At 33.4% G+C, this 12,839-nt stretch overlaps 1 protein-coding gene across 5 annotated transcripts in view; it reads right to left on the reverse strand.

The window, feature by feature from the left end:
* PJA2 (praja ring finger ubiquitin ligase 2) overlaps positions 1-12,839 on the reverse strand; it is an 81,901-nt gene that overhangs the window by 40,582 nt on the left and 28,480 nt on the right. The window contains exons 2-5 of one of the 5 annotated variants that reach the window (XM_066381973.1): positions 8,568-8,632; positions 7,598-7,724; positions 6,170-6,370; positions 3,723-4,767 (exon numbers count right to left, since the gene is read on the reverse strand). In XM_066381973.1, the coding sequence (XP_066238070.1) occupies positions 3,723-4,767; positions 6,170-6,370; positions 7,598-7,637 (1,286 nt within the window). In that variant the 5' untranslated portion in view covers positions 7,638-7,724; positions 8,568-8,632. The remainder of the gene's footprint in view (positions 1-3,722; positions 4,768-6,169; positions 6,371-7,597; positions 7,725-8,567; positions 8,633-12,839) is intronic. The other 4 variants (XM_066381975.1, XM_066381974.1, XM_066381972.1 and 1 more) reach the window with 4 other exon arrangements.

Consider the following 12,839-nt stretch of genomic DNA (forward strand, 5'->3'; position numbering starts at 1 on the left):
AAGGTTAAGGCCCAGGGACAGAAAAACTGTGAAAGAAACCTCAAGTGCAGTAAGACGTGGTTAGGAGATGGCAGGCCTCCCTTCAGAACAGTTAGGCCCAAGGTTAAAATGTGCTGGCACGGCTGAAAGGGCCTTTTAAACTCAAATTCTTAGGGTATATTTCAAAAGAGCAGAGTACTAACCTTAGCTCTTTGGTCTAATTCCAAGTCTAGTAATTATATGCTATCTATTAAAATTCCCCTTGCAATTCTAATTTAATAAGGTGTTGCTCAGTTCTTGTCAAACAGCTCAGAACAATGCTATGGACAATGCTTGCAATGCCTACTCCACAGATTATAATGTTTCAGATGTGATTAAGTGATCATTTATAATTTTTCAGGGAAGTAAAGGGTTATACATTCATTAAAGTACATTTCCACTTATAAAAAATCTATACACTATATATTTCTAAAGTGGACAAATTCTTATATCTACATGTATACTTTTAGCTATGGTCTTGATAAGGGAGTAACTATTATAATACAAACATAACCAAAAAATTTTCATATACATCAGCATTAAGTTTTACAAAGCAGTGAAAACTCAAAGCAGACTCAAAGCAGAAGCTATCTGTATTTTTCTTCTCAAGGTATTTATGGTAGAATCACTCCCTGTGTTTCTCCATTTCTCTGACATGCTAATACCACAACTGAGCAGGATACAGTAAAACATCAAGTAGATGAAAATGTGGCAAAATGAAACTAAAAAGGAGTGTACAACTATTAAATCTCAACTTTATATGGCACCATAAGTTATCTTGCAACTGTGATCCTTTGCAGGGAGTAAGGACAGAGGAACTGGAAACAGTAAGATAGAATTACTCCTTAAAATTGTAGCAACTATTGAAAGGAGGTCCTAAAACATATCTTAAAACTTACAGATGCAAATATAAGTGGAATCCTAGGTAGAATCATTATCCTTGAAAACTTACTTTGTCATGAGTCTTTAAAAAAACCTATGTGTGTCTTAAAAATGCTCCAAAATTAGTTTCATCATTTAAGCACATCCAACTACAGGTTCTTTTAAGTCAATCCATTACTAAATAGTATATTCTGTTTGTAAAATATCTATCATTGTTCAGAACACTGACGTTTCACTTAAGAAAAACAAGTATAAATAAATATGGTACTACCATAACCCATAACCATTAAAAAGTCCAGAGTCATTCTAGGCAAAGAAAACACTTCTATTTACAAAAAGAATCCATTTAAAAACTAAGAGTCAAGAAAACTACCCTTTCTCTTTAGGTTGGCAAATAGCATAAAAATTTCAACTTCATTAGATGACATTAGGCCTGACTATTAAAAGCAAACAAAAGAGGTTTTTACTTTTGATTAGTGTGTCTAAAATGGAGAAGGCACAGCCAATTAAATTATGTTCTTCAAAAAAACAAAAATATAATGGGGGAAAAATGCAAAACCTTATACTTTCAAAAAGGTAAGTTACCTAAGACTGTAAGTTGTTTTATTTTTAATAGTAACCTAGAGGTAGAATAGTTTACAATCCAATCCAAAAATTTTAGGGCTGAACATGTTTTGCAATTTAGATATATTCCTTGAGATTTAGAAACACTAATTGTTATAATTTCCAGTGGGGTCCAAACCAGCACCTAGTAATCAACCACTCATATTATTGCAATAAAATATATATATACTTGAGAAAAAAGCTTCATTTTAGTTCAGACCCAGATGTTAACATTTGGTTAGGTTTTGTTGCTAGTATCTGTTCTTAGAACTTTGTGGATTTGGGATAAAAGATTGTGGCCCTAAATTGAAAAAACAAATAAATGAGACAAAAGTTCTTAAACTACCTTTATCTTAGCTTAATAAATACTGTCTACTGACCTTTAAAGTTTACAAACTTACATAACAGTGTAGTAATTATATTTCAATTGTTTCTACAAGTTAATATGTCCAAAAAAACCTATATATTTTGTTAATTCTATAAGATGAGACAAAATACATAAAATGTATTCATATTCTAAAGCAGGGGTAGTCAACCTTTTTATACCTACCGCCCACTTTTGTATCTCTGTTAGTAGAAAAATATTCTAACTGCCCACCGGTTCCACAGTAATGATGATTTATAAAGTAGGGAAGTAACTTTACTTTATAAAATTTATAAAGCAGAGTTACAGCAAGTTAAAGCATATAATAATAATTACTTACCAAGTACTTTATGTCGGATTTTCGCTAAGTTTGGCAGACTAACTAAATCTTTATAAAACAACTTACTATAGTTAAATCTATCTTTTTATTTATACTCTGGTTGCTCTGCTACCGCCCACCATGAAAGCTGGAACGCCCACTAGTGGACAGTAGGGACCAGGTTGACTACCACTGTTCTAAAGGATAAATTTCTTTCTTAATACTTTCTAGTTAAAAAAGATAATTATTTTCACAAACTAATAAAATCCTGAAATTGCACTATAACTAAGTATAGTTGGGGTTACAATTAGCTTAAAAGGATGTTTGGACTGTGAGATAATGAAAAGTCAGCAGTTGGATAAGTAAATTCCCCGTTTCTCTCCTCTTTCTGTTGTCTTACAGTTTGGGGAAAAGGACTCAGAATGCTTCTTATGAGAAAAATTATGTGTTCTCTTGGAAACAGTAAACTGTAGTGGGGAAAAACACTGAGTCTGGAGTCAGACAATAAGTTGATACTCAAATTCCAGGTCCACTGCTTACTAACTTTGCGGACCTTAGGAAGTTAGTTACCTCTCTTGTGCCTTAGATTCCTCATTCACAAATGGGGGAAGTTACAGTATGCACCACTTAAAGAGTTATTAATGAAAATTAAACACTAAATAAAAATAAGCAAAACAAAGCCTGACAAGGCAGTGGCGCAGTGGACAGAGGGTCGGACTGGGACACAGATGACCCAGGTTGAAAACCCCGGGACTGCTGGCTTGAGCGTGGGCTCATCTGGCTTGAGCAAGGGGTTGCTGGCTTGATTGTGGGATCATAGACATGACCCCATGGTCAGTGGCTTAAAGCCCAAGGTCACTGGCTTGAGTCCAAGGTTGCCTGCTTGAGCAGAGGGTCACTCGCTCTGCTGCAGCCTCCCAGTCGAGACACATATGAGAAAGCTATCAATGAACTAAAGAGACTAAGAAGCTGCAACAAAGAATTGATGCTTCTCATCTCTCTCCCTTCCTGTCTGTCTGTCCCTATTATTAGTCTGTCCCTCTCTCTGTCTCTGTCACACACACACAAAAAAAGCAAAAAATAAACAGTGAAAGGGAGAATAAAGAAACAAGTGATATGAATAAATACTGGCAGAGTTAATGCAATAATATCAATAAATAATGTCTGTGGTTTATAATTACCTTTAAACTCAGACGGGCTTAGCATAGAATTTTTAAAATACAATAAATGTTTACCTTGAATTTCATTAACTGAAATACAAAGAATTAAATTAATTAGTATTTTTTTCTTTTGTAATAATCATTAGCTAAGGATATAATTTCAATCAACTCCTGAAACACCGCAAAGCAAGTTTCTATAAAAAAACTAACCACTAGTTTGCATGTATGGTTAGCATTTGATAAAGAAGAGTATTTGATAAGTCAAAATATCTAATACCCTAACTATGTCAGAGAGCACACCCATCAAACATCACGGTACTAGAAACCAACCCCTCTGCTCACTACACAATCTGGCTAGCACTGAGGGAAACCTTACCTATCTTCATCTTTGTCATACAGCTGGTAATAATCTCCACAGCCATTCCAAAAGGTGTGATCCACAACTTCTTGCCTTCCTGCTAAAGCTCTACTTTCTGATGTTATCCGGTTATTTTCTGGTTCCCTATGTATAACTCTTGAGTATGGTTCCATGAACATACACTCATGCTCTCCATCATAGTCATCACATTTTATTAAGAGGTCATCTGAGTTATTTTCTTCAACTTCCAAAGCCTCCCTCCATCTCTGAACGCTTCTTTGTTTAGCCTCATGCCTATTAAAACCTGTCACTTGTTCCACTTGGCTTGAACTTACCAGTTTTCTAACTTTGGGCCTCACTACCTGTTCAGGAGAACTTCCCTGATTGTTGTCCCTATCCCTGGTATTTTGTTCACTACAAATATGCTCTAGGGCACAGGCTGAATCTTCAGTTGAATTTTCACTCTGTCTTTCCTGGCTAGTATTACTTTGTTCGTTCTTTCTAATAACTTCCTCTTCAGAAGAGGACCTCTGAAATTCCTGATTATTCTGATTGAAAAACTCAGTAGAACTTTTCACTAAATGTGCTGAATCGAATTCTTCAAACTTATCTTGCATTTCACAGTTAAGAGAGAGAACTGGTGGTGAAAGACCAGTACATGCCTCTACCTCGCCATTTTCCAACTCAAATACTGTATTACTCAATGCTTCCTGATATCTACCACCTTCCACAACTTCTGCAGAAAGCTGAAGACGGTCGTTATCTTCCTCTCCATGTGTACCATCTGGATCATAAGAGTCAGTATGAACCAATGTCATTCCATTTTGGACACTTGAGGCATTACAAGCTCCTGGAGTATCTTCTTCCTCAGAGTGATTATGAAGATCTGAACTGCTTGCTAAGGTCTCCCTGCCTTCCCCACTATGATGTGCTTCAGTAAAGGATGGACTGCTCTTGATGGTTTGATTCAATGCTGTATCACAAATGGAAACTTCTGTTTCACTTTTTTCAAATAAAGGATCCTTGGGTAATGAAGATTGAACTTGATCCAATGGACTGAAACCTTTGGAGAAAATGAAAGAAAACATATTTGGAGGGTTCAATTTAGATAAAATTTGATTTAATAATGGCTACTTAAGTAGAAGTCATACCATTTATTATCTATTTGAATATAAAAGAATTTTGCTAACCGGTGCTTCTATGTGCCCTAACTTAACAGGGAGGGCAGAATGGTTACCCCATGAGGTCACTTATGACACTGTAATCAGTATCATCTCGTTTATCATCATCACCTTTTGCAGGTTTTTCACATAAATCCTAATACCTAAAACATACTGTAAAAAACATTAAAAGGAGAGACTAATGAAAGATCAAACAATAAAAGGAGTAAGTGAAGTCACTGCCTTCCCAGTTGATGGGATATTCAATTCCAACTTAACTTCTTTTATTACATACAGGTAAAAAAAAATTCCAAAATACTCATGATAGATATAAGATCAAATTACAAATCTATCAGAAATAAAATTCTCTTGTGTTTCATGTCAACTCAGATTATATCTCAGTCTCTAGATATATAAAGTGGATCACTATAATACCTATAATAATATGTTAACTTTAGATATGTTACAGCTATGAATAAAAAGACAATGAAAATGTTAGTGTTGATTCTCTTTGCCATAATCTGTTAGAATCTTTATACAAGAGTAAAATCATATCTATCCTAAAAATTACTTCAGCATGACTATCTTTTATCACTACTAATGTAATAATAAAAATGAAGACATCTGAGATTTTTTTTAAATTTATAAATTATAAATAATTGAAGATTAGGTTTGTCATATCACAAAATGGATTCTTTAACAGAATGACCTTAGCTAATAATTGAGATTCTATATAAATGGCAGGAGAAATAATCTAGAATTACCAAGTTTTCTCAGGACAAGAGGACACTGACATTCTAGTCTAAAATCATATATCATAATACAAGGATATTTGCAAAATACTTTTTCAAACCACTGAATAATTTAAGAAATTTTAATTAAATAACTAAGAATTACTTGACATTTATATTTTATAAAATGATTTTTTAAAAAATCAAATGAGCCAAGCTAAATTAGAGACAAAAATCCCCCCCAGAATCCAAAACTATTATTTAAACACAGGGAAAAATATATTCAGTTCACATTAAAAAAGTTTTTTGATTAAAAGATAAAGATTTCCTGTGGCTGAAGGATATGACAATGTAATCACTGGAATGCTGGTGTAGATACATTTTAATGATTGGCTGTATTCCTTTTTCTCCTATATTTAAGTATTAATATTAATTCAATAAAAATTTCAAAATAGAATTTCTTGACAAAATATACAGCATTTATACTTATAGACACGCATAAAACCTACTCAAATATTGCAAAATCAATTCCTACATGCTTATTATAGTTCTTAAATAATTCTATGCTGCATACCTGAAGAATTTTCCTTTGGAATATCATCTAGCTCCAACACTTCATAGTCATCACCAGCGCGACCTAAGCTTCTTTCATGCCTGGTCATACAAGGTTTAAAACTGACATATGCATGTCTTCTTCCATATCTCCTGCCTGTGATTGTCTGATATCCTCCTGCTGGTTTGGGCCACACTGCCTTATTGGATTCTTGATCCATTGCTGAAAAACAAAGTTAAAAAAAAAAGAGAGGCAACAATGATCTTCATTCTGGAAACTAGTGGGGATATTATTTCAACATATATACTAGTATTTTCCAATTCATATGCTACTGAACATCAAATGTACCTTACTATTATATAAAATTTACATAATAAATTATCACGCTATGTTATGAGAATTATGTGGTGGCCACTTTTCCCACAAAAATATCTTTCAAAGTTTGGTTCAAGATATTTAAGACTTTTAAAATGTAACCTATCAAAAAAGATGTTCACATGCCAAACTACTATAGTGCAAAAGGTCATTAAGGATTGGACAATGATCCTCCAACTTAAGTAAAGTATAAGTGCTCAACACGTATTTGTTGAATGAATTACTAGCACATGATATGATGATAGTTTCAATTACATGTAAGAGTGAATATATTCCTTTCAAAGGTAAAACAGGTAACCTATTTAAACAGTATGTATACTATTATAAAGAACCAACTGGATCACAATAAATATATCCCAAAACTTAGTGTCACAATAAAATTCTCTAAAAGACATTAACATTTGAATAACTTAAATACTAAGTTCTGATGACTGAGGAACACACAGTAGTAAACAGTAGTATCTTTTACTAAATATAAAATTATTTTACATATATTATATATAAGTTTAGTCAACTAGATTTTACATATACCATGGAGGAGCTAAAACCAGTATCTCATAGTATATAGAAAAGTCAGTAAATACAAGAGTTACATATTTTTATTGCATTAAAATAAGAAATATAATTGCTCCCAAGCATGAAAGAAAAACAAGCATATACTTCTAAGATACAATATCAAATGTTATATTATGTTACATATTCCTCTCAACAACCTAATGAGGTAAATACTGTATTTTATTTTAAAGTTAAAATAATTAAGGTTAAAATTCAGTTATTTAAATAATTTGTCCCATAATCCCCTAGTATGACTCTAGAACCACTTAACAACTCCTCCAAATAAATAGTCTCCAAAGTAGAAAGCACAATAGAAGCTAAAAGGATATGAGAAGAAAATATAAGCATTTCTATTTGTACTTTTCATATCAAAAATTAGAAATTAAGCTTTATAAATAATATAAATGGATTAAAATGGGCCTTAATTAAGACCATAATCACATGCCATGTATGGTACTGAAGGTAGCTGGAGGGAAGAAAAATACAAAGTCTTCAATGTATAGAAATTGACAGAGACACCTTGCTTACCTGCTGGTTCTTTTTCAGTATTTTGTGACATATATGGCAGTTTTTGTGTACCCAGTTTAACCGAATTTTGGATGTTACTTAGTTTTTACTCAGAAGATCGTGAAGCTGCAGAAGATTCCTACAAAGAAATAATAGATTAAACAAAATATTAACACAAGCACAAAACAAATGGCAAAACTAATTATTCTTCTTCTAGTGAAACCTTTGCTAGTCCAATAACAAACAAAAAAATCTGATCAGGCAAGTTAATAAAAAAACTCATTACTGTAAGATGGCCATTTGAAAAGTTTTTTATATCTCCTCTTAAAACATCTTGTTGTTAAGTAAATTTCATCCTTAAGGTTGACAATGATAACAATGCACACAGAATGTATAAGCAAATATATTTGAAGAGGTACTATTTGGGATATGTGATCAAATTATTTGGGAATGTACTCCACTATACTATCTGTGTTTCTCCATCAAGTGCTATATTGTTCCTTTAGCCCTGATTTGTTTTTAAAAAAAAAGTTAATCCTAAGATTACAAACTTAGACTTATGATTAAGATATAATATATAATGTATAATGTATAAGTAACGTATAATGGATATGACAATTGAAAATTAATGTGTGTAAATGATACATATATGTTTACATTAGTCAATTGATCATTCAGATATTTTAATCCCAAATAAAAACCTATTCTAAATTTAAATAATCAAAATTTATCACATAACATATACAAAAAACCTTCTGTGGTTCTGAAATTAATCCACCTATTGACTATTTTAAAAGTTGACATCTGTGCTTTTCTCAGTTTGCTAAGGACCTAATTTTGTAAATATCTTACTTAAACATATAAGTTTATTGCTAACTAACTATCACCAACTCAAATTTATTAAAGATAGTTCTACAAATGAATTTAACTATTATGCTATATCTAGCTATGGATAGCTATTAACATACATAAGAGTACACACATTATCTCCATATAAATTATAAATTTAGCAACAGGTTGTAATCCTCTATCTGAATTGAGTCAAATCTAAAATGTAAAAATACATTTTAAAAAACCTTATATTGACAAAAATACAAGCTCTAATTAATATTGTTTTCACAAGAGAAAGAATCTGAACTCAAATCTTCAGATTCAGAATGCAGTATATGGCAATCTTAAAGGATATACACAGATTTAAGTTCACAAGTATTTTACCTTTTCTGGTAAAATGGAATAAAGTTTTATTCTGACATGTTCCAGGGCACTATTCTCAGTGCTAAGGATGCAACAACAAAGAAAATGGACAAATATTCCTGTTCCCCTAAAATTACAGTAAAATCACCATACCTCTATTAGAATAACGTGGTGGTTTTAAAATATGTTCACAAATTCTTTAGTACGTTACCCTTCATAAAAGCAGAGCCTAATATGTTCCCCTTAAGTGTTATCTGTACTTAGTAACTTGTTTCTGATGAAGATAATGTGATAGAAGTGACAGTGTGTGATCCACAAAAATAGAGCATAAATGGCATTGCGGTTTTCCCCTTGTCTGCTCTCTTGGCTTGCTCTGAGAGAAGCTGGCTGCTACATCATGAGGATCAAATAGTCCTATTGAGAGGTCCTTATGATGAATAACTGGCAGTCCTTGCCAGGTCAAAAGGAACTGAGGTCTTCTTGCAATAGCCACATTAAGGAACCAGCTAGGAAATAGATACTTCAGCCATAATCAAGTCTTCATATGACTTTATTCCTGGCCTAAATCTTGAGTGCAAGTTTATGAAAGACCCTGAGCCAAAACCACCCAGCCAGGCTGCTCCAGAATTCCTGACCCACACAAAACATAAGATGAAAAATGTTCTGAGATGTTAAGTTTATTGCAGCTTAACAAATTATCCTGCGATAGATTAAAAATACAAATAATTAAAATTACATGTATTTAGATACTGGATTTTTTATAGTTCCACCTATTACTAGGACAAAAATTTTCTATACAATCTCATGAAAGTATATTTTCTTCCTTTAAAAAGCTCTACTTTTTTTCAACAAGCCAAATGCCATGTTGTGATCGACAGTATCAAAAGGAATTATATTAGTCTTTTGCAATATTGTTAGCAATATTAGAACTTTGGCTTAGCACCTATACGCCACCCATCACCTAGTAGACACTCAGTAAATAGCTACTAAATCAGGGATGTTTGTTTGTTTGTTTATTTATTTATTTACATTCAGTGTGAGGAGGGGAGGCAGAGATAAGACTTCCGCATGCACCTGAATCGGGATCCACCCGGCACACCCACTAGGAGCGATGCTTTGCCCATCTGGGGCATTGCTTTGTTGCTCTGCAACAGAGCTCTTCTTAGTACCTCAGGCGGAGGCCATGGAGCCATCCTCAGTGACTGGGGTCAACTCGCTCCAAGGGAGCCATAGCTGCAAGAGGGGTAGAGAGAGGAAGAAAGAGACAGACAGACAGACAGACACACACACACACACACACACACACACACACACACACACACACAGACAACAGAGGGAGGGGTGGAGAAACAGGTGGGAGCTTCAACTGCGTACCCTGACTGGGAATCGAACCAGAGACATCTACATGCCAAGCCAACGCTCTACCACTGAGCCAACCAGCCAGGGCCAGCAATATTTACTTTTAGAATTTAAATCTAACTCATTCAAATAAAGCTTTATGCAGAGGGAGAGAAAATCAGTTGATGTTCTAAACTCCTATAACCTGCCAGCTGGGAGCCAGAAATAACTCCAAAAAAAAAAAAAAAGTGAGGCATAATTGCCAAATATTTTATTTGTTTCAGGTATACAACATAATAATTCAATATTTGTATATATTGCAAAATAATTACAATAAATCTAGTTAATACCCATGACCATACACAGTTACAAAATGTTCTTCCTGTGATAAGAATTTTTAAGACTTGTTCTGTTAGCAACTTTCAAATATGCAGTAACAAGTAAACTTGACTCAAAGGAACCACTGAACTTAAGCCAGCCCATCAAATATACAAAAAAGTATTAGCTATAGTCACCATGCTGTATATTATATCCCCGTGACATTTATTTTATAACTGAAAGATAGTACTTTTTGAACCTCTTTGACCATTCTGCCCCAATTCCCACTACCCTGTTACCTCTAGCAACCACTAGTCTGTTCTCTGTAACTATGAACTTGGTTTGTTAGTTTTTTATTACACACGGTGTCTGTCTTTGTCTGACTTAGTTCACTTAGCATAATGCCCTCAAGATCCATACATGTTGTGGCATAATATTCTTTTATTCTAATCTATTGTAAACACACAACACTCTCTCTCTCTCTCTCTCTCTCTCTTTCTCTCTCTCTATACCTATTATATATATCAGGGGTCCCCAAACTTTTTACACAGGGGCCAGTTCACTGTCCCTCAGACCGCTGGAGGGCCGGACTATAAAAAAAAACTATGAACAAATCCCTATGCACACTGCACATATCTTATTTTAAAGTAAAAAAACAAAATGGGAACAAATACAACATTTAAAATAAAGAACAAGTAAATTTAAATCAACAAACTGACCAGTATTTCAATGGGAACTATGCTCCTCTCACTGACCATCAATGAAAGAGATGCCCCTTCCGGAAGTGCAGCAGGGGCCGGATAAATGGCCTCAGGGGGCTGCATGTGGCCCGTGGGCCGTAGTTTGGGGATCCCTGATATATATAATATATACACTATGATAGTTATATATATAACTCACACACATAAATACATACACACACATCTTTTTTTCCAGTAAGATCATTTTTTTTTGGGGGGGGGCACTTAAAACAATTTATTTTCTCATAGTTCTGGAGCCTAAAAGTCCAAAATCAAGGTGTTGATAGTACAATACTTCCCACAAAGGCTCTAGGGAAGAATCCTTCTGTACTTTTATGGTGGGTGTCAGAAACCTTTGGCATTCCTTGACTTGAATACCACACCATTCATCCATCAATGGACACATAGGTTGTTTTCAGCAATGAACATGGACGGGGGTGGGGGGGTGGGGGGTGGGTGCATATCCCTTTTCAAATTAGTGTTTTTGTTTTCTCTGAATAAAAGCCCCAAAATGAAATTGCTGGGTCTTACAGTAGTTCTCTTTTCACTATTCTGAGGAAACACCATACTGTTTCATATTGTGTCTGTGCAGCAATTTATAATACATTTCTACCAACGGTACACAAGGGTTCTCTTTTGCCCACATCCTCCTCAACACTAGTTATTTCTTTTCTTTTTCATAATAGCCATTCTAACAGGTATGAGTTGATCTCTTTACTGCTTTATCTGTATTTCCGATGATTAGTGATAATGAGCATATTTTCATGTACCTGTTGGGCATCTAGATGTTTTCTTTTGAAAAATATCTATTCATATTTTTTGCCCATTTTCTAATCCAATTGTTTGGATGCTTGCTCTTGAGTTGTATAAATTCTTTATATATTTTAGATATTAACCCTTTATTACATATAGGATTTGCAAATCTTTTTCCCATTCAGCAGGCTGCCTAGAAATAACTCACCTTTAAAGTGTCTTTTCTAGAATCATATGAATGCTTATGATTCTTTTTATTTTTATTGAATTTATTGGGGCAACACTGGTTAATAAAATTATATAGGTTTCAAATGCCCAAACAAAAAAAATTTTTTTTAAAGTGTTTTTCCTAGAAATAGAAAAGTTAGTTGAGAAACAATACAATCTGATTCAACACTTAAAGGAGAAAGTTTTGATTACTCTCCCAAGCCCACTAGAATATTTTCTTTTATATTCTCCATCATTTAGCTTTACATATGTCTCCAAATGTCCTAAAATTTTTTCTCAAAATTCCCTTTAAAACAAACTTCTATAACTACCTGACATTTCCTTTTAGTAAAAAAATTATTTTGTCATACAAAATTTTGGTGATTACCACACTTGAGCTATACATTCAGAAATACAAACTTAATTGACAAAATGAGTTTATGACAATGAAAATGCTACTAGAAAACTTTTCTATTTGTTGGAACCAATTATACTTTAACTTAACTTACATTATTTCATCTTTCTATTTTCAGCTAAGGTAAAGTAAATATTAAAACAGATCAATCAAGTATCTACTTTGAGAAATAACTTAAGCTTTCACTTATTCTCATTTTTACATAATTTTTAATCTAACTCTAGATTTTTCATATCTTCTATCCAAAAGCACAAATAGTTGCTTATACATATATACAACTACAAAATAT

The sequence above is a fragment of the Saccopteryx leptura genome, chromosome 4 (genome assembly GCF_036850995.1).
Source record: "Saccopteryx leptura isolate mSacLep1 chromosome 4, mSacLep1_pri_phased_curated, whole genome shotgun sequence".
Lineage (NCBI taxonomy): Eukaryota > Metazoa > Chordata > Mammalia > Chiroptera > Emballonuridae > Saccopteryx > Saccopteryx leptura.